The sequence below is a fragment of the Chiloscyllium punctatum genome, chromosome 15 (genome assembly GCF_047496795.1).
Source record: "Chiloscyllium punctatum isolate Juve2018m chromosome 15, sChiPun1.3, whole genome shotgun sequence".
In the NCBI taxonomy this organism is placed as follows: Eukaryota; Metazoa; Chordata; class Chondrichthyes; order Orectolobiformes; family Hemiscylliidae; genus Chiloscyllium; species Chiloscyllium punctatum.
This window is the reverse complement of record NC_092753.1, coordinates 58,962,995-58,985,154: the sequence shown is the minus strand read 5'-3', so window position 1 is coordinate 58,985,154 and position 22,160 is coordinate 58,962,995. Positions and strand designations below refer to the sequence as shown.

General features: G+C 40.1%; 1 protein-coding gene across 1 annotated transcript in view; it reads right to left on the bottom strand.

Moving 5' to 3' along the window:
* The window catches only part of igsf3 (immunoglobulin superfamily, member 3), a 229,183-nt gene extending 210,043 nt beyond the window's left edge, over positions 1–19,140 (bottom strand). Inside the window, exon 1 of the mRNA XM_072585217.1 lies at positions 18,708–19,140. Coding sequence (XP_072441318.1) covers positions 18,708–18,747 — 40 coding nt within the window. The 5' untranslated portion in view covers positions 18,748–19,140. The remainder of the gene's footprint in view (positions 1–18,707) is intronic.
* Between the last annotated feature and the right edge of the window lie 3,020 nt (positions 19,141–22,160).

Here is a 22,160-nt window from a genome sequence, read left to right as displayed (position 1 = left end):
GGGGGAGCACTTTGGGGCCCACGACCATAGTTCTATTATTGTAAAATATGATGGAAAAGGATAGAGCAGATCTAAAAGTTGAAGTTCTAAATTGAAGAAAGGCTAATTTTGATGTTATTAGGCAAGAACTTTCAAAAGTTGATTGGGGACAGATGTTCATAGGTAAAGGAACGGCTGAAAAATGGGAAGCCTTCAGAAATGAGATAACTAAAGTCCAGAGACAGTATATTCCTGTTAGGGTGAAAGGAAAGGCTGGTAGATGTAGGGTATGCTCGATAACTAAAGTAATTCAGTGTTTGCTTAAGAAAAAAAAAGAAGCATATGTCAGGTATAGACAGGATTGATCAAGTGAATCCTGAGAAGAGTTGATCAATCCTGTCTATACTTGATATATGCTTCTTTTTTTTTCTTAAGCAAACACTGAATTACTTTAGTTATCGAGCATACCCTACATCTACCAGCCTTTCCTTTCACCCTGACAGGAATATACTGTCTCTGGACTTTAGTTATCTCATTTCTGAAGGCTTCCCATTTTTAAACCGTTCCTTTACCTATGAACATCTGAAATCAGAAGGGCAAAAAGGGGACATGTGATAGCTTTGGCAAATAGAGTTAGGGAGAATTCAAAGGGTTCTTACAAATACATTAAGGACAAAAGGGTAACTAGGGAGAGAATAGGGCCCCTCAAAGATCAGCAAGGCCGCCTTTGTGAGGAGCCACAGGAGATGCGGGAGATACTAAATGAGTATTTTGCATCAGTCTTGACTGTGGAAAAGGACATTGAAGATATAGACTGTATGGAAATAGATGGTGGCACTTTGCAAAATGTCTAGATTACAGAGGAGGATGTGCTGGATATCTTGAAACAGGTAAAGGTGGATATGTCTCCAGGACCTGATCTGGTATACCCTAGAACTCTGTGGAAGCTAGAGAAGTGATTGCTGGGCCTCTTGCTGAGATATTTGTATCATTGATACTCACTGGTAAGGTGCCGGAAGACGGGAGGGTGGCTAACGTGGTGCCACTGTTTAAGAAAGGTTGTAAGGACAAGCCAGGGAACTATGGACCAGTGAGCCTGAAAGTCAGTGGTGGGCAAGTTGTTGGAGGGAATCCTGAGGGACAGGATGCACATGTATTTGGAAAGGTAAGGACTGATTAGGGATAGTCAGCATGGCTTTGTGAGTGGGAAATCATGTCTCACAAACTTGATTGAGTTATTTGAAGTAAAAAAGAGGATTGATGAAGATAGAGTGGTAAACATGATCTATACAGACTTCAGTAAGGCATTCAACAAGGTTCCCCATGGGAGACTAGTGAGCAAGGTTAGATCTCGTGGAATACAAGGAGAACTAGCCATTTAGATACAGAACTGGCTCAAAGGTAGTGGTAGAGAGTTGCTTTTCAGACTGGAGGTCTGTGAGCAGTGGTATGCCACAAGCATCAGCATCAGTGCTGGGTCTGCTACTTTTCATCATTTATATAAATGATTTTGATGTGAGCATAAGAGGTATAGATAGTAGGTTAGCAGATGACACCAAAATTGGAGGTGTAGTGGACGGCAAAGAAGGTTACCTCAGATTACAACAGGATCTTGATCAGATGGGCCAATGGGCAGAGGAGTAACAGATGAGTTTAATTCAGATAAATGTGAGATGCTGCATTTTAGGATAGCAAATCTTAGCAGGACTTATACACTTAATGGTAAGGTCTTAGGGAGTGTTGCTGAACAAAGAGACCTTGGAGTACAGGTTCATAGCTCCTTGAAAGTAGAGTTGCAGATAGATAGGATAGTGAAGAAGGTGTTTGGTATGCTTTCCTTTATTGGTCAGACTATTGAGTACAGGATTTTAGCAACAGGTCAGGGACTAGATCTCAGCACAAGACCATCCTTTCCATCTGCCAGTCCTCTCAATCAAACATGGGGTGCCTTTGAATTAGCAGCCCTTGTAGCTTTGGACATCTGTTTCTTGGACTCCCTGTATGGTGAGCCCTCTATGCTACTGGGTAAAACCAGTGGTAGCAGCATGAGGCATTAAATGGGCTCCTCAATTGGTGGGAATGCCCCTCCAGATTTAAGTTGGTGTGGAGGTGGGAATATGGTGAAGTAAACGTTTGTCATCAAGTGGGGTGTGAGAGATCCAAAATAACACTATCCCTTGTAGTTAAAACACTACAAATTGAACATTTGTATTGAACATTAAACAATTTTAAAAATCTTGTTGTGTTTCCAATAACAATGGGAACTAATATTCTGGGCAATCTATTCTTCTTAGAGTTGCTGCTGGCTGCCTACTGTTGTTATGCTACCAATTGTTCTATTAGAAAACATACAAGATAAGACCCATTTGGCTTCGCCATTTTATACTCATGCTAACTTTTTTTTAAAAGGCTAAGATTAGATTAGATTCCCTACAATATGGAAACAGGCCCTTCAGCCCACCAAGTCCATACTGACCCTCTGAAGAGTAACCCACTCAGACCCATTTCCCTCTGACTAATGCACCTAACACTATGGGCAACTCAGCTGCACATCTTTGGATTATAGGAGGAAACCAGAGCACCCAGAGGAAACCCATTCGGGCACAGGGAGAATGTACAAACTCCACACAGACAGCGGCTGAGGTGGGAATCGAACCCGGGTTCCCTGAGGCAGTAGTGCTAACCACTGAGCCACCATGCTACCCCTATTTAGGAATAGAATATGGTACAAAATATGAAATGACTATTCCAGAAGCATACACTCAACTAATAGTTAAACATCCAGAATCAAAGAGGAAAAGATAGCAGCAAAACTTGTACATACGCATTACAGGCAGGAGAATTCATTAACAGCACCATAAAAACATATCTAAATGATTTTCTTATAAGTTCATCTGGCATTTTCTTGAAAGTTTATTGTACAAGCTGAGTTGCAATGGGCAATTGGTAGCAGCATACAGGGTTGATAATGACTAATAGGAGACATTTGCAACAAAAAAATTCAATAGTTAAATATGTCATTCTGATCTGAAAATGTGACAGTTCTTCTTATTTAGGCAGGGTTGAAATTATTCCTACTCAATTTACATATATCTGTCAAATGAACTGCTTCTTTTCTGACAGAACAGGCAGTGTAAAATGTCATTATTGCATTGGCACTGTTAAGGACAAAGCGGCAGCTGATTAGCTCCTAATTGGGAAAGAATACATTATGACAGAGACAAGATCACCTTTAATCTGGTTTTACCCTTAGAAACAGTACCGTCACCAGTGAACTATGAAACAGACTCGGAAGAGTTCTGCAGTTTGTTGATCAGTACTGCCCTGAACTGTTCTGAGGAATGGTCATTCAACCTAAACTATTGGTTCTGATTTCTCTCCACAAAGAGAGCTGCTGAATTTATCCAGCAATTGCTATTTTTATTTCCATCCTGAACTGTGTTCCTTCAAATCTTTCATGGAATGTGGGAGAAATGAAAGTGAACCCACATCCCACACCAGACCAACTCAAGCCCTTCTTTAATGTTATAAGTCTTTTTTATTTAACTGTAATCAGTGGCAACTGAGTGGCTTGCAAATTATTTCAGAGTGCAGTTAAGAGTCATTGTGAACCAATAGTCACATGTAGGCCAGATTTCCTTCTCCATAGAATACAGTGGGTATTTTTATGATATATCAATGATAGGTTAATTATTACCATTACTAAGAATAGCTTCCAATTCTAAATTTATTGATTAAGTGAATTTAAATTCCACCAGCTGGCATACCTGCCACTACAACATCAACCTGGTCTTCTGGATTACTGGTAAACTGACATTAGCACTACAGCACAGTCAACCTATGAATAACTCCGTAATAATCAGAATAAGAAGGTATATTACCGACTCTGTTTGCTTGCATTGAGACTCAGTACAATAATTCAAGATCACCAAGGTAGAAACATTAAAGAAACTGCTTTCATTGGTCCACGTTTGGTGCTTAGCAGTAAAGTGACAGCTCACTTGCAACAACAAGAAGGGTTGCTCACAAATAGCCAAAGATCCCTTTGGTATGAATGTTATTATTCTCAATGTCAGTCTGAATCAGGCGCTAATTCAAGGATGTTCAACAATTACGTCATCCAGCAGGAAAAGCAATCAACCATATTGAAGTGAGCAAGCTAGGAGGTAAAATGGATTGAATTTTTCATTTTCAATTTATATTTTAGCAAGTTAATCAAATAACTCAGGCATACATGTGGAATTAAAGTGCAAGCAGAAATAACATTAAGTTTTTAAATAATATTTTAAAATGTAAATTTATCATTATGAAGAAATTTGGCTTTTTACACATGTAAAATTAGACTTTAAAAGGCAGTGAGTGCAATAGTGATTATGAACTTCATACATTGGTAAAAAGGTTGCTATACCTCATGAAGCAAATTGGGATTCTATCAAAGCTTTTTACACTGCCATTAAAGCACAAAGGGGCGCATTTACCTCAGTTCATAGTACACTATGGGGAAGCCTAGAATCATGGACGTTGATTTCTCGATTTCCACATTTAACTGTATATATGGTGTGTTTCAGAGGTATAATACTGGTGGTTGCTCATAGCTCTAGCATTATTACTACTATATAATCTGAACTTTGTAGTTTCAATAGTGGGCAACTCTTCAAGACTACCAATGGTTAATTTATGTAACCTTTTTGCACACTACACATGCACCTAAAGTGCAACTGGTTAGACAGGTAATTAGACACAGCCTAGTGTCTAAATCCAGTATAAAACAATACAACAAAGGCTTTCTCACTCTGCTTTTTAATATACTGGGACAATGTCACCCAGCTGCCCATTACCATTGATAATTTGTTCATGTGCAAAGTACAAATTAACATCACATTTCAAGAAGCCACAAATATATGTGTTTTGAAAAATGAATAAACTCTACTGCTTTAGAAAGAGAGGGTCTGTTGAAACAGAAGTTATTACAATTCCAGTGCACTGGTGTTAACCTGTAGGCTAAATTGATAATATTAATTTTTTACAGGCTTCCTTATATGGAGAAAAACAAAAGCAGTTAGATGCAACATTAGCAGATTCCTATCTCACTGCAGATGCAGTGAAATATTAACAAGATTGTGCAGGCGAATTTAATCACAACACTTTGCAAGATAGTACATCACACTCCGTTCCAGGAATAGTTGGCAATCAAAAAATCATCTCACATCTTTATGAAATGTCAAGATTATTTTACAATTTCTTTTACATTCGAAAATTGACTAACTTTTTTTAACTTCCATTAGAATGAGATATGTTTTAGATCAAAATACTGTGAAAGTATGGGATTCGGAGTGGCGAGGCATGCATTGGGATTTCAAAATGTTTGCATGTCAAAAAGTGCATTAAATTATATTTAATTTGTTCATGGGACTGAGACAATTGATTACCAATAAACACAACTATCATACTTTGTGTTAGATTTGATTCCAATCAATGGAGATTTTTCATGCTGATTCCTATTGATTTTGCTGAAAATGTGTTGCTGGAAAAGCGCAGCAGGTCAGGCAGCATCCAAGGAGCAGAAGAATCAACGTTTCGGGCATGAGACCTTTTTCAGCCCTTCTTCTGCAGTCCTCACTTTCTCCTATTGACTTTGGTTTTGCCAGGGCTCCTTGATGCCACATTAATTCAAATGTTGGCCTTTGATGTCAAGAGCAGTCATTCTTGCCTCACCTCTGGAATTCAGCTCTTTTGTCCATGTTTGGATCAAGGCTATAAAGAAGTCAGGAGCTGAGTGGCCCTCATGGAGCCAAAACTGAACATTATTGGATGGGTTAATGATGAGCAAGTGTAACATGACTGTCAATGACACTTTCTATCAATTTGGTGATGACTGGAATGATCATTGGGACAGCCAAACCTCTCAAGGCACATCCAAACTGTCCAAGTACTTCCAAAGCTATCAAGAACTGTCGAACAAATGATTTGAGTTTTTAAACTTAATCAGAGCCTCAAATTTCATTGTTTCATTTGACATGTGCCATGATAGGTATTGTGCTGCGAGACTGAGTTCCGGAACAAGCAATTTCACAATTGGGTGCCTACAAAGTGAACATTTTGATGGACATCTTCAGCATTTGTAGAACAAAATTCTTTTGAGAATTTAAGTGAAATATTTGTTTTAATCTTGAAGGAATTTCAGTGCCCTGAATGTGTTTTACAACAAAAAGAGATAATTTGTCAATGATCATCCAGCAACATAACTTTATTTATAGAAAAGTGAAGGGGTGTGAGCATGAGGGGTGTGTTATCTTCTGTTTTAAACATTGAACAGAGCCACAGTCCCCAGACAATTGCCTTGTCCTGCCCATCCCAGAGGCTAGCACTCTTGCCAGGTTGCCTGGTATGTATTACAATCCAGCCACATACATCTAAAACCAAAAATGGGAACAGCAGACAGACATTTTAAAATGTTGGTTTCCTGGGACTGGGATTTCTCCTGCCTCTGCACGCTTAGCCTAGATTCGGAAATTTGGGCCCTAATCTTTTACACTATGTTCTACACATGCTGTAAGAAAAAACCTTTAAATCTGATGACAGGTCATAGCAGTCAGCTGTTTCTCCCTCTACAGATGCTGCCTGTCCTGAATACTTATAACATTTTGTTTTAGTGGAAAGCTTTTCATCTTGCAGTCATCAGGATGAAGACAGAAGAAAGCAAAGTTTAAAAGAGATTAATTTATAGAGCAGAAGTGAACAATGCTGTTTAGTTGAGCTGGGGGTTGGTACAGCAAACCACTGGATCTGTTCACTATTAATCTTAGTTAGCTTAGGTAATTAATGACCTATAACAACATTAAAAGAGGCTATACCTTCAAACATGTCCATGCCAATTTTGGTCCAACCAACCGGTCCTCTTTTTATCCATTAGTTACTGTTCCCTTTTGAAGTTTCTTTTCTTGCATTTCCTGTTCTGATGAGGGCAAGTCTAAAAGCTTCTCATTAAGAAACGATTTGGAGATTGTTGATCCTTGCTATATTCCTCTAGCAACATCCTGACCAGATTCTAACTGCTTGGTCTAAGCTTAATCAGCTAACTAAGATTGCCAGGTAACACATTCAACCATTTCTCCATGCCAACCACTTACAGGAGTTGTGTAAATTTTGGTTTCCCAAAACCCAAAGGAAATTGGAATTTCCTGCTGCTGGAAATCAAAGCTTCTTGCTACTGGAAATGAAATCTTTGGAAGTTATAAAAAATGTTGAAAGCACATGCCAAGGATTTAATTTGGTTTCTCACCAAGAATGTACAAATGGAGAGTGAAGGATTTTCATTTGTTTTGCAGGTTGTATTGCAAGGAAATAAATATTAAATGAAGATTAATCTGCAGAACCTGTTCTTTTGGCTTTATCAGAAACACTGGTTAAAGCTTGTTATTTATTAGCGAAGTGTAATTTTGTGGAGGGTTGTGCAGTGCCTCTCTCTGTGGGGCCCAGCATGATTTCTCGCCCTCTCATCCAAAACTCACCTCATTAACTATCTAACCTGTCCCTATAGCAACATACTCATCCAGTCCTAGCCTGATTCTATCACTCAGTGTACCCGAATTAATTTGCGATGCTGCAAGGTGGTACTGAACAGATCCGTGGTGCCAGCACCATCTTTAAAAGGTCATTGTGAACCTGCACAAGTCCCTCAGTCCTTAGCTGCCCTGCAAGGTGACTGATATTTGTCCCAAGCACTGCAGAGAAGGGTAGGCTGGTATCTCCTCACTTTATAGATGGGAACCTGAAATCCTAGAGAAGTAGGCCATCCAGGACAGGGCATGAAGGCCACAATACCAAAGCCTGCTGGCCTGAGCTGAGTTTGCCATGCAGGTCAGAGTGATTTCAGCTGTCTGGACAATACCCAGCAGTGTCTGAAAAAAAATCAATGACCTCTCCACTCCATCATACGCCACGACCTTCTCTCTGTGAGTCTACACTCATTCTATCTCTGCTATCGCACCCAGCTCTCCCCTGCTCTGCTACTCTCACAAGTGAATGCAGCATCATCCTCACTCACTCTTGCCTATCCCAACAATACCAAGCCTGCAGGTTCTCTGCAATGCCTACTCACTCACTCAGGACAACTCTCCACTTTCCCACCTGGATTCACAATAATAGCTGTGGCCCCACTTTTATCTCACTGAATCCCTCCCTTCCTCCCACTGTAGGAGACAACAGCCCATAAAAGGACAAAAAGAGTCAAGCTGGCAGGTGGGCTGTCTAACATTTCGATTCTCACTCCTTCGTAGGAGAGGGTCTTGACTGCTCCAACTGGTTGACTGACTGCGTCTAAGCCCCTGGAATGATAGTGGAGGCCGTCCTTGACTTATTACACTGGCATACACTGACTGAAAGACGTCTGACGTATCGTTACTGGGGATTGCTGACAACCATGACAAATGTCCTGGCTTTGTGCCTGTGCTAAATTGTAAGGTGAGACAGAAGAACTGAGAATCTAGTGGGTCTGGCTGCTGGAGGTGGTGGGCAACGCGGGGTGCGGAAAGTGTGACAAGACAAGGTAAGGTAATGCAGGGATGCAGTGAGCATCCAAGTTGGCTCAAGGTCAGTGAGCTGTAAGACAGCATGTAAACATCCCTGAGGTGCAACCTAGTCCAATCTGTGAGCTGCATGCTAAGTATTCTTGCAGCAACATTGCAATGCTAGTTGTCAATGCATCCAAAAAGTGCAGTTTTAGATTTAAGGGTAAGGTCCTGCAAAGTGTTGCCAAACAATGAGACCTTGGAGTGCAGGTTCATAGTTCCTTGAAGGTGGAGTCTCGGTTCAGCAGGGTAGTGAAGAAGGCATGTGATTCGCTTGCCTTGATTGGTCAGTGCATTGATCATAGGAGTTGGGAGGTCATGTTACGGCTGTACAGGACATTAGTGAGACCACTATTGGAATACTGCATTCAATTCTGGTCTCCCTGCTATAGGAAACATGTTGTGAAACATGAAAGGGTTCAGAAAAGATGTACAAGGAAGTTGTCAGGATTAAAGGATTTGAGCTATACTGACAGGCTGGGGCTGTTTTCCCTGCAGTGTCAGAAGTTGAGGGATGAATTTATAGAGGATTATAAAATCATGAGGGGCATGGATAGGTAAATAGACAAGGTCTTTTCTCCAGGGTAGTGGAGTCCAGAACTAGAGGGCATACGTTTAAGGTTTAGTTGGTAAGTTTGCAGATGACACTAAAATTGCAGGTGTAGTGGACAATGAGTACAATGGGATCTTGATCAGTTGGGCTAATGGGCTGACGAGTGGCAGATGGATATAATTTAGATAAATGTGAGGTGCTACATTTTGGAAAGGCAAATCAGGGCAGGATTTATACACTTAATGGTAAGTTCCAGGGAGGGGTGTTACTGAACAAACAGACCTTGGAGTGCAGGTTCATAGTTCCTTAAAAGTGGAGTCACAGGTAGATGGGATAGTGAAGAAGGCATTTGGTGTGCTTCCCTTTATTGGTCAGAGGATTGAGTACAGGAGTTGGGAGGTCATTTGCAGCTGTACAGGACATTGGTTAAACCACTTTTGAAATATGCTTGCAATTCTGGTCTCCCTGTGAAAGGAAAGATGTTGTGAAGCTTGAAAGGGTTCAGAAAAGATTTACAAGGATGTTACCAGGTTGGAGGTTTTGAGCTACAGGGAGCGGCTGAACAGGCTGAGACTGTTTTCTTTGGGATGTCGGAGGCTGAGGGGTGACCTTTTACAGGTTTATAAAATCATGAGGGGCATGGATAGGTTGAATAGCCAAGGTCTTTTTCTGAGGATGGGGAAATCCAAAATTAGATGGAATAGGTTTCAGGTGAGAGGGGAATGATTAAAACAGGACCTACAGGTCAACTTTTTCACACAGATGGTTGTGTGTGTGTATGGAATGAGCTTCCATATGAAGTGAAGAAGGGTGGTACAATTACAGCATTCAAAAGGCATCTGGATGGGTACATGAACAGGAAGGACCTTGCATGCTGTACAGTGCTGTGACTCAGACTCCCACATTTCTCAACACAGCTCATGTCCTTTAAGCCATGTAAGATTCTTCAAGATTATGAAATATGATGAACTTTTTTCATGGCAATTATTTGGCTAGAACTACAAAGTGAACTTTGCATTCATCGTGGCCCCAGAAGCTGACTAGAGTAAATTAACCTTGGCAAACAATGCAAGTACAGTGTAATGGGGTCTAATTCTGAAAATTAGCACTGGAATGGGAGAAGAGAAGCTTGTATGTTACAACTGCTGTCCTTGTGTACTTCCTTGATAGTTGCCTCTGTGTAACGGAACAAGGTCAATGAGTTTTTTTAAACATTTTTATTTTCGTATAGAGGGATCTAAACCAAATGTGCTGTTAGTGGGTGGCACAGTGGTTAGCACTGCTGCCTCACAGTGCCAGAGACCCGGGTTCAATTCCTGCCTCAGGTGACTCTCTGTGTGGAGTTTGCACATTCTCCCCATGTCTGCATGGGTTTCCTCTGGCTGCTCTGGTTCCCTCCCACAATTCAAAAATATGCAGGTTAGGTGAATTGGCCATGCTAAATTGCCCGTAGTGTTAGGTGTAGGGGAATGGGTCTGGGTGGGTCACGCTTCGGTGGGTCGGTGTGGACTTGTTGGGCCGAAGGGCCTGTTTCCACACTGTAAGTAATCTAATCTAAAGCATTCAAAAAGACGATGCAACATCAATCTCTCAAGATGGCAGTAATGTTCATCCCATAAAAATATTTTTTAAAAGTGCTGTCTATTCCCCAGCTTGTGATTTTTAAATTACCCATCTCCTTAGCAACCTAGAGTTACTTAGGCATAATGAAAGAAAATGCATGCAATACTGGATTTTATTCATTATTATTAGATGTATTTACATCTACCTAAATATCACTTCTCCAGGAAAATCCCACTCATGTCAGGCAGCATGGTGGCTCAGTGGTTAGCACTGCTGCCTCACTGCACCAGGGACCTGAGTTCAATTCCAGCCTCTAGTGACTGTCCACATAGAGTTTGCACATTCTCAGTGTGTCTGCGTGGGTTTCCTCCCACAATTCAAAGATGTGCAGGTTAGGTGAATTGGTTGTGCTAAATTGCCTATAGTGTTCAGCGATATGTAGGTTAGGTGCATTAGTCAGGAGTGAATACAGGGTAGGGGAATAGGTCTGGATGGGTTACTCTTCAGAGAATTGATGTGGACTTGTTGGGCTGATGGGTCTGTAGGGATTCTAAGGAGATGACAAAATTCCCTAATTTCTCTCTCCTGTCCACAATGTCATCCTAGTAAGAGAAGAAAGTCTAGGCTACTGATTTGTTGCAAAATAATGCAGTTATGTAGTTGTTATAAAGCTCAAGTCATGAGTCAGCTAGAATTGCTACAGTTTTAAACATAGGTTTCACGTCAGTGTGGCATAAGCACGTGATCTCCAATTTGTCACTGTTTAGCTAACTTCAACCAATGTCACAAATTCACTTTGTAATTTTCATTAAATTTTCATCTGTAAACAGCAAAGTCTTTAAGTATACAAATATCTTACAAAATAAGTGACTACAATCTGAATGTACATCATTGAATCAGAACCATTTTGGAGCATCGTGGGGGGATGGAAATACTTGCCTGCTCTCTTGATATAGAACTTGTATCTGAAGTTTATGAAACACTTTGTACAATTATGTTATCTTCACTGTTTTATAAACTCATAACTGAAGATACAAAATATTACTTCAGAAGCTATTACAGGTAAATCTTCCAGAATTATTCAGATTTTTTTTATTGGAAACCTACAATCAACTCAGGAGTATAGGTGAAGAGGTTTCAAAGTCATCATTCCACTGAACAGAAAAGAAAATACTATTCTTCTTTTCCTGAAATAAAGTATTGATTTCAAACAGACAGGTACCCACCAGAATACCAAGAGAAATTTCTAACCTGTAGTCTGTAAGGAATTGAGTAATCTCATCACAATAAGGTAGCGATGTCTGGGAAACAGTGTAACTAATAATATGTATATACAGTGTCAATCCCTCTGCACAGGAGTTTAAAGAGGGCTTATCAAACTGAGCATGATTTATTCATTCTAAATGCAGACTTTGCCCTTTTGTTTGCAAATTTTATAATCAAGCAGTAAATATGGCATTCAACTGGCATATCTACTGCTAACTGTTGCATAAGGGACAGTAAATAAAACTTTTGTTTATAATTCTCACTCTCAGTTCATTTTTACATTCACCATTGAATATCCTTAAGACAGAAATTTGTCTGAGGTGGTGATGGATACACAGTCCATGGAACTGAATAACAAATGGTGCACACATAGAGTGATCATTCCATTTATGGTTACCACCACGACCCAAGACAAATTTCCAATCCCTTAGCTGTTGACAGATTTTTTTGCCATTGCTAGATCTAAACTGTTTGAGTGATATAAGTGTTCAATAAACCTGTTGAAGCAATGTGAGATGGCCATTGTAAAAGCTAATAGAATTTAGACCGTATTTCCAAGCCTACAGTTGGTAGTGCTCTACTTAGGTTATATAAAGCTCTGTTATGAAGTACGGTGTCCAGTTTTGAATTGAATTGAATTGAATTACCTTTATGTTTTGGCCTCTGCACAAGGCAAATTATATTGCATCTCTGGAGAGGATGCAGAGTACATGACCACATTGTTACTCATCTTTCAAATACTTGGTTTAAGATAAAAATCATTCTAAAAACTAGGTTTCTTTAGGTGAAGGGAACTTGGGAAAAGATATGAACAAGATTTTTAATGAAAGGATTCAATTCAGTTCAATAATTTATTTAAAATGGAAGAAGAATATAAAATAAGATTCATGCTTGCAACATTCATAAAGGATTAGCAGAGTCATTACTCTCTGGATTGAAGCACAACAACGTGCATACTAACATCATAACATGAGAAACAGGATCAGGAATAGGTAATCGAGTCCATTGAGCAGCTTCTACCATTCAATAAGATCATGGTTTTAACTCCAATTTTCCACTTGTCCTTCAGAAAATTTTAATAGTCTTGTCAATCAAAAATCTGTCTAACTCAGCCTTGAATATATTCAAAGTCCAAGCTACAACTATAGTCTGTGGAAGAGAATTCCAAAGAAAGCAACCCTTTGAGGAAAGAAATTCTTGCTTTTGTTTTAAATGTGATGAACCTTAATTTCAAATTGTGCTCCCTAATTCTAGATTCTTCATGAACACAAATCATCCACTCAGCATCTATTCAGCCAAATTCCTGCAGAATCTTATATGTTTCAATAAGATCATCTCTCATTTCCTATACTACAATGAGTAAAGGATGAACTTGCTCATCTTTTCAAAAGACTAACTCGTCATCCCAGGGATCTGAGTAATGAACACTCACTGAGCTGCTTTCAATGCAAAATATCCCTCATTAAAAAGGGATAAGTAAAACATTTAAGTAAAACAAGCAAAACTATACTCCAGGTATGTTTGTCCATTCAGTTACAGCAAGATTTCTCAATTTATACTTCATTCTTCTGCAATAAAAGGAACAATTTTATTAATTCATTTACAAAGAGGTTCAAGTTCCTTGCACTGTAGCATTCTGCCATTTTTCTCCATTTAAATAACATTCTATTCTTCTGTTCTTTCTGCTAATGTACATAGCTCTCGTTACATTCCATCTATTAATTTTTAAAAATTTGTTTATTGCTGCTGGGCTATCACTGCTTTGGTGAGCAATTATTGCCCATGAGAATGTGGTTCTGAGCTCTCTTTTTGAACCTCTGCAGTCCTGTGATGTAGTTGTAGAGGGTATTATCAGAGGGAGGCTTTGGTGAGTCAGGAACTGGATACTTCCCACAGGAATCCTAGCCCCTGACCTGCTGCTGTAAATATTTGAGGACCCAGTGCTGATCTCTGTAACACTCCACTACTTACAGTTTGCCAGCCATAAATTGACCCATTTATCTTAAATCTCAGTTTGCTGTTAGTTATCCAATCCACTATCCATGCTCATAAATCACCCTCAACACCAGTAGCTCCTAATATTGTGCAGCAATATCTTTTATGGCACCTCTTCAAATGTCATTTGAAAATCTGAATGCATTGCATCTACAGATGCCCCTTTATCCACCTTGTTTCTTATATGCAATCATAACAGGATTGAGTTTTACATTCAGTTTGAGGGAGAAAAGAAAAGGTTCAATGTGAGCATTTTATACTCATCTGACAGTACAGCTAACTAATAGCAAACTAGAATCAGTGACAGGTGATTGGAGATATAATGACATACATTTAATGGGATAGTTCACAATACATGGAATAGATACACTTCAGAGAAAGAAAAATTCCAAAGGAAGGATACAGAAGCTAGAAAAATTAAAGTTAGTATCAAGCATTAAATAAAGTATATAAGTGCACAAAAATGGGTGCGAGATCAAGGAATTGGGCAGAATATAAGGAATAGCAAAAAATGATTATATGGTTAAATAAAGATGGAAAAAAAGCGAGAGAAAGCTAGCTAGAAATATAAAATCGAATTGTAAGAGTTTCCATAAATATTATAGAAAGTAAAAGGTATCAAAAAAAAAGGTTGGTCTGATTGGAAATGAGACTGAAGAAGTATTAAGGGAAAGTTAAGGTAATACCAGATGAAATCAACAGAGATTTTGCATCCATCTTCTCTACAGAGGACACAAGTGACATCCTAGACATAGCTGTAAATCAGCAAATGGAAGGAAGACGGAAACTCAGGAAAATTACAATTATTAGGGAAGTTATACTGAGCGAATCATTGGGTCAGAAGACTGACAAGTCCCAGATCCTGGTGGATTTTATCCTAAACTATTAAAGTAGGTAACTAAGAGATAATTGATGCATTAGTTTGAATTTTCTAAAGCGTGTTAGATTCAGAGGTAGGACCATTATTTTGGAAGATTGCACATATAACTCATTCAATCAAAAGGGAGACTGAAAGAAGGAAATAACAGACCAAATTTCTGCATGGCAAAAATGTTAGAAGCCATAACTAAAGACAATATAGCCAGGCATATAGAACACAGAACATAGATCAGTACAGCACAGTACAGGCTCTTTGGCCCTCGATGTTGTGCCAGCCTTTTATCCTACTCTAAGATCAAACTAACCTAATGCCCTTCATTGTACTAATTTTCATGTGCCTATCCAAAACTTATTTAAATGTCCCTAATGTCTCTGACTCTATTGCCACTGCTGACAGTGCATTCCATGCAACTACCACTCTCTGTGTAAAGAACCTACCTCTGACAACGCCCCTAAACCTTCCTCCAATCACCTTAAAATTGTGCCCCCTCATGATAGCCATTTCCACCATGGAAAAAATATCTCTGGCTATGCACTCACAATATCTTGTACAAGTCACCCCTCACCCTTCTTCGCTGCAATGAGAAATACCCTAGCTCTCAACCTTTCTTCATAAGACATGCCCTCCAGTCCAGGCAGCATCCTAGTACATCACCCCTGCACCTTCTCTAAAGCTTGCACATCTTTCCTATAATGAGGTAACCAGCACTGAACACACGATTCCAAGTGTGGTCTAACTATAGAGCTGCAGCATAACCTTGCGGCTCTTAAATTCAATCCCTGGCTAATGAAAGCATATGTTTGCTTAATAACCCTATCAACCTGGGTGGCAACTTTAAGGGATCTATGGACATGGACCTCAAGATCCTTCTGTTCCTCCATACTGCCAAGAATCCTGCCTTTACCCCTGTATTCTGCATTCAAATTCAACCTTCCAAAGTGAATGGCTTCAAACTTTTCCAGGTTGCACTCCATCTGCCACTTATCAGCTCAGTTCTGCATTCTGTCAATGTGTTGTTGCATCCTACAAAAGCCCTACGTCCTATCCACAACTCCACCAACCTTCATGTCATCAACAAACTTACTAACCCACTCTTCCACTTTCTCATTCAAGTCATTCATAAAAATCACAAAGAGCAGAGATCTCAGAACTGATCTCTGCGGAACACCTCTGATCACCGAGTTCCAAGCTGAATACTTTCCATCTACCATCACCCCCACCACCCCCCTCACCGTCTTCAATGGGCCAGCCAATTCTGTATCCAGACAATACAGGTTTCCTCTTTCCCATGGCTCTTTACTTTCTGAATGAGCCTAACCTGACGAACCTTATCAAATGCCTCGCTAAATTCACGTCCACCACATCCACTGCTCGACCTTCATCAATGTGTTTTGTCACTTCCTCAAAGAATTCAATAAGGTTTGTGAGGCATGATCTGCCCCTGCAGATAAATATAAAGTAATCAGGCAGATTCAACATGGTTTCACAAAAGGCAAATCATACTTAACCTATTTATCTGAGTTTTGTGCTGTTAATATAAGGGAACCAGTGGACTAATCCATGGAATGGGTGGGTTGATTTATGAGGAAAGTTTGGACAGGTTCGGCATATATCCACTGGAGTTTAGAAGGGCGTCTTGATTGAAACATAAAATTCTAAAAGTCTTGACAGATTGAATGTGGAAAGGATTTTTTTTCTTGTTGATGCGTCTAGAATTAGGAGTTATTGTTTAAAAATGCGTTGCCCGTTTAAGACAAAGATGAGGAGAAGATTATTCTCAAGAGCATCATGAATCTTTGGAAATCTCTTGCCTGAAAGTGTGGTGGAAGCAGTCTTTGAATATTTTTAATACAGAATTAGATAAATTATTGATAAACAAGGAGGTAAAATGTTATTGGGGCTAGGAATATGAAGTCATATGATCAGCCCTGAGCAGACTTGAGGGGTTGAAAGGCCCACTCCTGTTCTTAATTCGTATGTTCATACATAAGTCTGTAAGACTAATAAATCTATCAAGCACATTTTCCGTCTCATAAAACCACTCTGACTGCTTGATAATTTTCTAAACATCTCACTTATTTCCTTAATAACACATTCTAGCATTTTTGGAATGACAGATCTGAATATAATTGGGGCATAATTTCCAGCTTTTGTCTCCATCTTTTCTGAAATAGTGGTATTACAGTTGTAGTTTTCAAATCTGCTGGTACCTTTCCAGAAGAAAATAAATTTTGGAAGATTACAACTAATGTTTCCACTATCTCTGCAGATACTTCCTTGAAGGATCTAAACCATCAGGACCAGGTGACTTGATAGTCCATGCTCCCAATAGTTTTCCTTGTACTTTTTTGTGTTGGTCATGTTATTTTAAGACTATTCCTCCATTTGCCCTGATTTTCTATTTTTCTTTATATTTCTGTTTTCTACTGTGAAGATAAATGCAAAAAATGACACCAAGCCATTACGGTTCTTTAAATGGTTAATTGCAACTGTGATGTACATGGGCTATCGTGATTTTCCAAAGTTGCTTTAGGGATTTGGAAAGTCTTTAGCTCATTCAGCCACAGGTCTTTTTTTTGGCCTCTTCCTAGACATCGAACGGTTGGGAGTAGGGTGTGCATGAGAGTACCATGAATTGAGGACAAAGATTTTACTTTTTGTTATTTTTCTTCTTCTTATATTTTCATACCAGTTAATAAGTTAATTTAGAAGGTCATGAAAATTCATGTTGCTAAATTAGGTTCTTTTTTTTTCTGAAACTGGTGTTAAGATGTTCCTCAAGAGTATTTGTTCGTTCCATAAAATACCTGACTCTGGAATGCTTGATGTGACTGCTCAGTGCCAAACTAGACAAGTGTTCTATTCCTCAATAGTCATTTCTCACTTTAAGAGAAAATATATACTTTCTAAAATTAACATTCTGAATGAATGTGTTTTACACTTCCAGAAATGCAGTAGCTTGAGACATGGCTCATTTCAGTGCCATTTCCCATTTTCAGAACACTCTGCTGTGAATTCATCAAATTAAATTAATATTTTTTTAAAAATGGCATTAAACATTGTGATTTATAACTATTAGAAATATTTTTTATATTCTAAGCTGTACACATATCTCAAGATATATGAACTAAATCCAGATCAAAGTATCTAATTGGGTAAGGTGCTGGACTGGAATTATTCTGTTCAATTCTAATTTTATACATGGAATGATATTCAAATAACCTTATGCCTGTGGCATCATCACAAGATGTACATCAGCACTGAAATTGAAAACCATCAGAATCGTGATGCTAATTCAATTATCATCTACTGTAAAGGTCATGGGGCCAGTATGAGCCCAGGTTTGATCAACATAATCAGAAGTCAATCCAGTCTGAACAAGTAAACAAACATGAGCTTTCAGTACTGTGATCCAGCAGAAACTGTTTGATCATGATCATCATCAGGTTCTGCCAGTGTCACTGAACAAAAAGAAAAAAAAGGCGGCGAATCGAGAGAGTTAAGATCTATTCATGAGCTTTATCATTCCTTTCCAAACAAAAATTTAACGTATGTTTGTCCGAAGAAAGTACAACTGTAAACAGATATTGAAAAATGTTGGGAAAAAATGTTGCACTTTGAAAATCTATTCCTCCCAGAGACTGCCTTCATGCGACTCTCTGAAGAGGTGATTTGTACAATCCGGAGCTACTGTAATGTCACGGTATATCCAAGGATTTGTTTAGTTAACAGTGAAGACTTTAATTTGCAACTGAAACACCGTTAATCGAAAACTATGAACGTGTTAGAAATGTACTTTTGATGCAAGAACATCGCGGTTATAAGAGATGCTGTTAAGAACAATTCAAAACACTGAATCGTAAAGCAACGGTTATTAATGTTTTAAATAATAAAAACTCACCCAATATCATTACGATCAAGTGAATAGGAAGGCAATTCATTTTTTTAACTGAAGCTTTGCTTCCAACTGTATAAAGACGCCTCTGTTTATAGTCAGATTACAGCTCGGTCCCTCTCACTAGTGCTCTTTAATCCTAAATCACTGAAGATTCCGGTTTGAGCGCCTCGATGTTGTGCGCCGTTACTGGAGACAGGGAACTCGCAGGTGTTGGAAGGTGCTAAGCACCAGCTGTCTCTGCAGTAAGGAATGGTCTGCTCTCCAGGTGAGGGCTGGCTTTGGCCGAAGTGTGTTCAGGGCTCCCTCACACTCTCTTTCCAGCCCTCAACCCCTCACTTCATTCGAGCAGCGGCTCCGTTGGACTGGGAACACAACAAGCACTATGTCTATAGGCTGGAGTGCAATGGTTTGAATGGTTGGGATCCGCCCAGGAGCTGGGAGATAGCGATCCAATTACACAGCATCACTGGGGCTGGAGCCTTGACGTCAAGGAGGGGGGTGGGAAATGTGGGCTGGCCAAGCCTTGAGAAAATGAGCGAGTGGAAAGGATCAGAATCGATGACCACCGGCACTGAATAGTAATGGAGGAACGAAGGGAAACAGAACAAAGAGTCATGGAGCAGCCATGAAACAGAACCGAAGAGGGGAAAAGCGGGTAAAGGTAGAAGGGAGGGAGGACCAGAATTCTCACAGAGGAACAAAGGGAACATGGACGGAGTGTGGAAACACAATTGCTGAACAGAGAATAAAGACTGGTAAAGAATAAAGAAGTAGCCGGCGCTACTTACTTAGATCTGAACTTCATTTAATCCTTTCCCATAGCTTTTCAAATAATAATAAGAAACCTGATTGTGCTGAAAATACAGCGAACAGTGGATACAATTGACTGATAATTCATTAAACCTCCCGCTTCAGCTAAAAGCAGATACACTGAGCCCTCTGATTTTTCGATAACTTGGAAAAAACTCTCGTTTTAGAAGTAGTCTTAAACCAGAATTAGACAATATCTGAAAACTGCTTAACTCTTAACAAAGCCCCCTCTGTGGATGGCAAACAAACACATCTGAAATTACTGGCAAAACTTAGCAGCTCTGACAGCGTCCGAGGGAAGAGAGTAGAGTTAATAATACTCTGGTTCTGATGAAGAGTCGCCGGATTCCAAATATTAACTCTGCTTTCTCCCCACAGGCCTGCTGAGTTTCGTCAGCACTTTTTGTCTTTGTTTCCGATCCGCGATTCTTTGTTTTAATCTTGTATAAAAGTGTATGACCAGTCTTTTTAAAATATGTACATCTTACACATGGGAGTGTGTTTACTTGATTATCTGATGAGATTGCGAGAATGCAAGACAATAGGGCTTTCCACAAGAGTTTGATTTTTGAACATTCGTTGGAGCTAAAATAAATTTCCTAATCTGTAAATTAAGCAGTCGTTTTCTTTTCAGACTTGAAGACAGTACGTTTTGTCTTCTCACTGACATACTTCAGAAGGCGCTTCAGTGATACCCTCGGGGCCTCACTGACAAAGCGCGGCATTCCCACAGACACTTGGTAATCACTAATCCAAACCGTCCAAAGTGGAGGAAGAACATCCGGGAAGGTATCCAGCAACTGGTGACTTGCCGTCCGGAAAAAGCGGAAGCCAGGCATAAACAGCAGAAGGAGTGCGCACATCAATGTCCCATCCATCCCTTCCTGCAACCAGCACCTGCCCCAAGTGTATTGAGCTTTTGGTAGCCATGTTGGTCTACACAGAGACAGAAAACTGCAGATGCTGGAATCCAAGGTGGACAAGCAGGAGGCTGGAAGAACACAGCATGCCAGGCAGCATCAGGGGGTGGAGAGGTCAATCTGTAAGATTTTAACTTTTCTTCATGGTGTTGCCTGGCTTGCTTTGTTCTTCCAGTCTCCTGCTTCTTTATATCAATTTATGCAGTCACACCTTGAGAGTGGAAGAGAATCATCCTCGTCAAGAGTCATAGAGATGTACAGCATGGAAACAGACCCTTCGGTCCAACCTGTCCATGCTGACCAGATAGCCCAACCCAATCTAGTCCCTTTTGCCAGCATCTGGCCCGTATCCCTCCAAACCTTTTCTATTCATATACCCATCCAGATGCCTTTTAAATGTTGCAATTGTACCAACCTCCACCACTTCCTCTGGCAGCTCATTCCATACATGCACCATCTTCTGCGTAAAAATGTTGCCCCTTAGGTCTCTTTTATATCTTTCCCCTCTCACCCTAAACCTATGCCCTCTAGTTCTGGACTCCCCCACACCAAGGAAAAGACTTTGTCTATTTATCCTATCCATGCCTCTCATGATTTTATAAACCTCTATAAGGTCACTCCTCAGCCTCCGATGCTCCAGGGAAAACAGCCCTAGCCTACTTAACCTCTCCCTATAGCTCAAATCCACCAACCCTAGCAACATCCTTGTAAATCTTTCTGAACCGTTTTACAACATCTTTCCATTAGGAAGGAGACCAGAATTGCATGCAATATTCCAACAGTGGCCTAACCAATGTCCTGTACAGCCGCAACATGACCTCCCAACTCCTGTACTCAATACTCTGACCAATAAAGGAAAGCATACCAGAGGCCTTCTTCATTATCCTATTTACCTGCGACTCCACTTTCAAGGAGCTATGAACCTGCACTCCAAGGTCTCTTTGTTCAGCAACACTCCCGAGGACTTTACCACTAAGTGTATAAGTCCTGCTAAGATTTGCTTTCCCAAAATGCAGCGCCTTACATTTATCTAAATTAAACTCTACCTGCTACTCCTCAGCCCATTGGCCCATCTGGACAAGATCCTGTTGTAATCTGAGGTAACCTTCTTCGCTGTCCTCTACACCTCCAATTTTGGTGTCATCTGCAAACTTACTAACTACCTCTTATGCTCACATCCAAGGTAGCGGACCCAGCACCAATCTTTGTGGCACTCCACTGGTCACAGGCCTCCAGTCTGAAAAACAACCCTCCACCACTGCCCTCTGCCTTCTCCCTTTGAGCCAGTTCTATATCCAAATGGCTAGTTCTCCCTGTATTCTATGAGGTCTAACCTGGTTCATCAATCTCTCATGGGGAATCTTGTCGAGCACCTTACTGAAGTCCACGTAGATCATGTCTACTGCTCTGCCCTCATCAGTCCTCTTTGTTACTTAAAAAAACTGAATCAAGTTTGTGAGACATGATTTCCCACGCACAAAGCCATGTTGACTATCCCTAATCAATCCTTGCCTTTTCAAATACATGAGCATCCTTTCCCTCAGGATTCCCTCCAACAACTTGCCCACCACCGACGCAGGCTCACTAGTCCATAGTTCCCTGGCTTGTCCTTACCACCCTTCTTAAACAGTGGCATCACGTTAGCCACTTCCAGTCTTCCGGCGTCTCACCAGTGATTATCGATTATACAAATGTCTCAGCAAGAGGCCCAGCAATCACTTCTCTA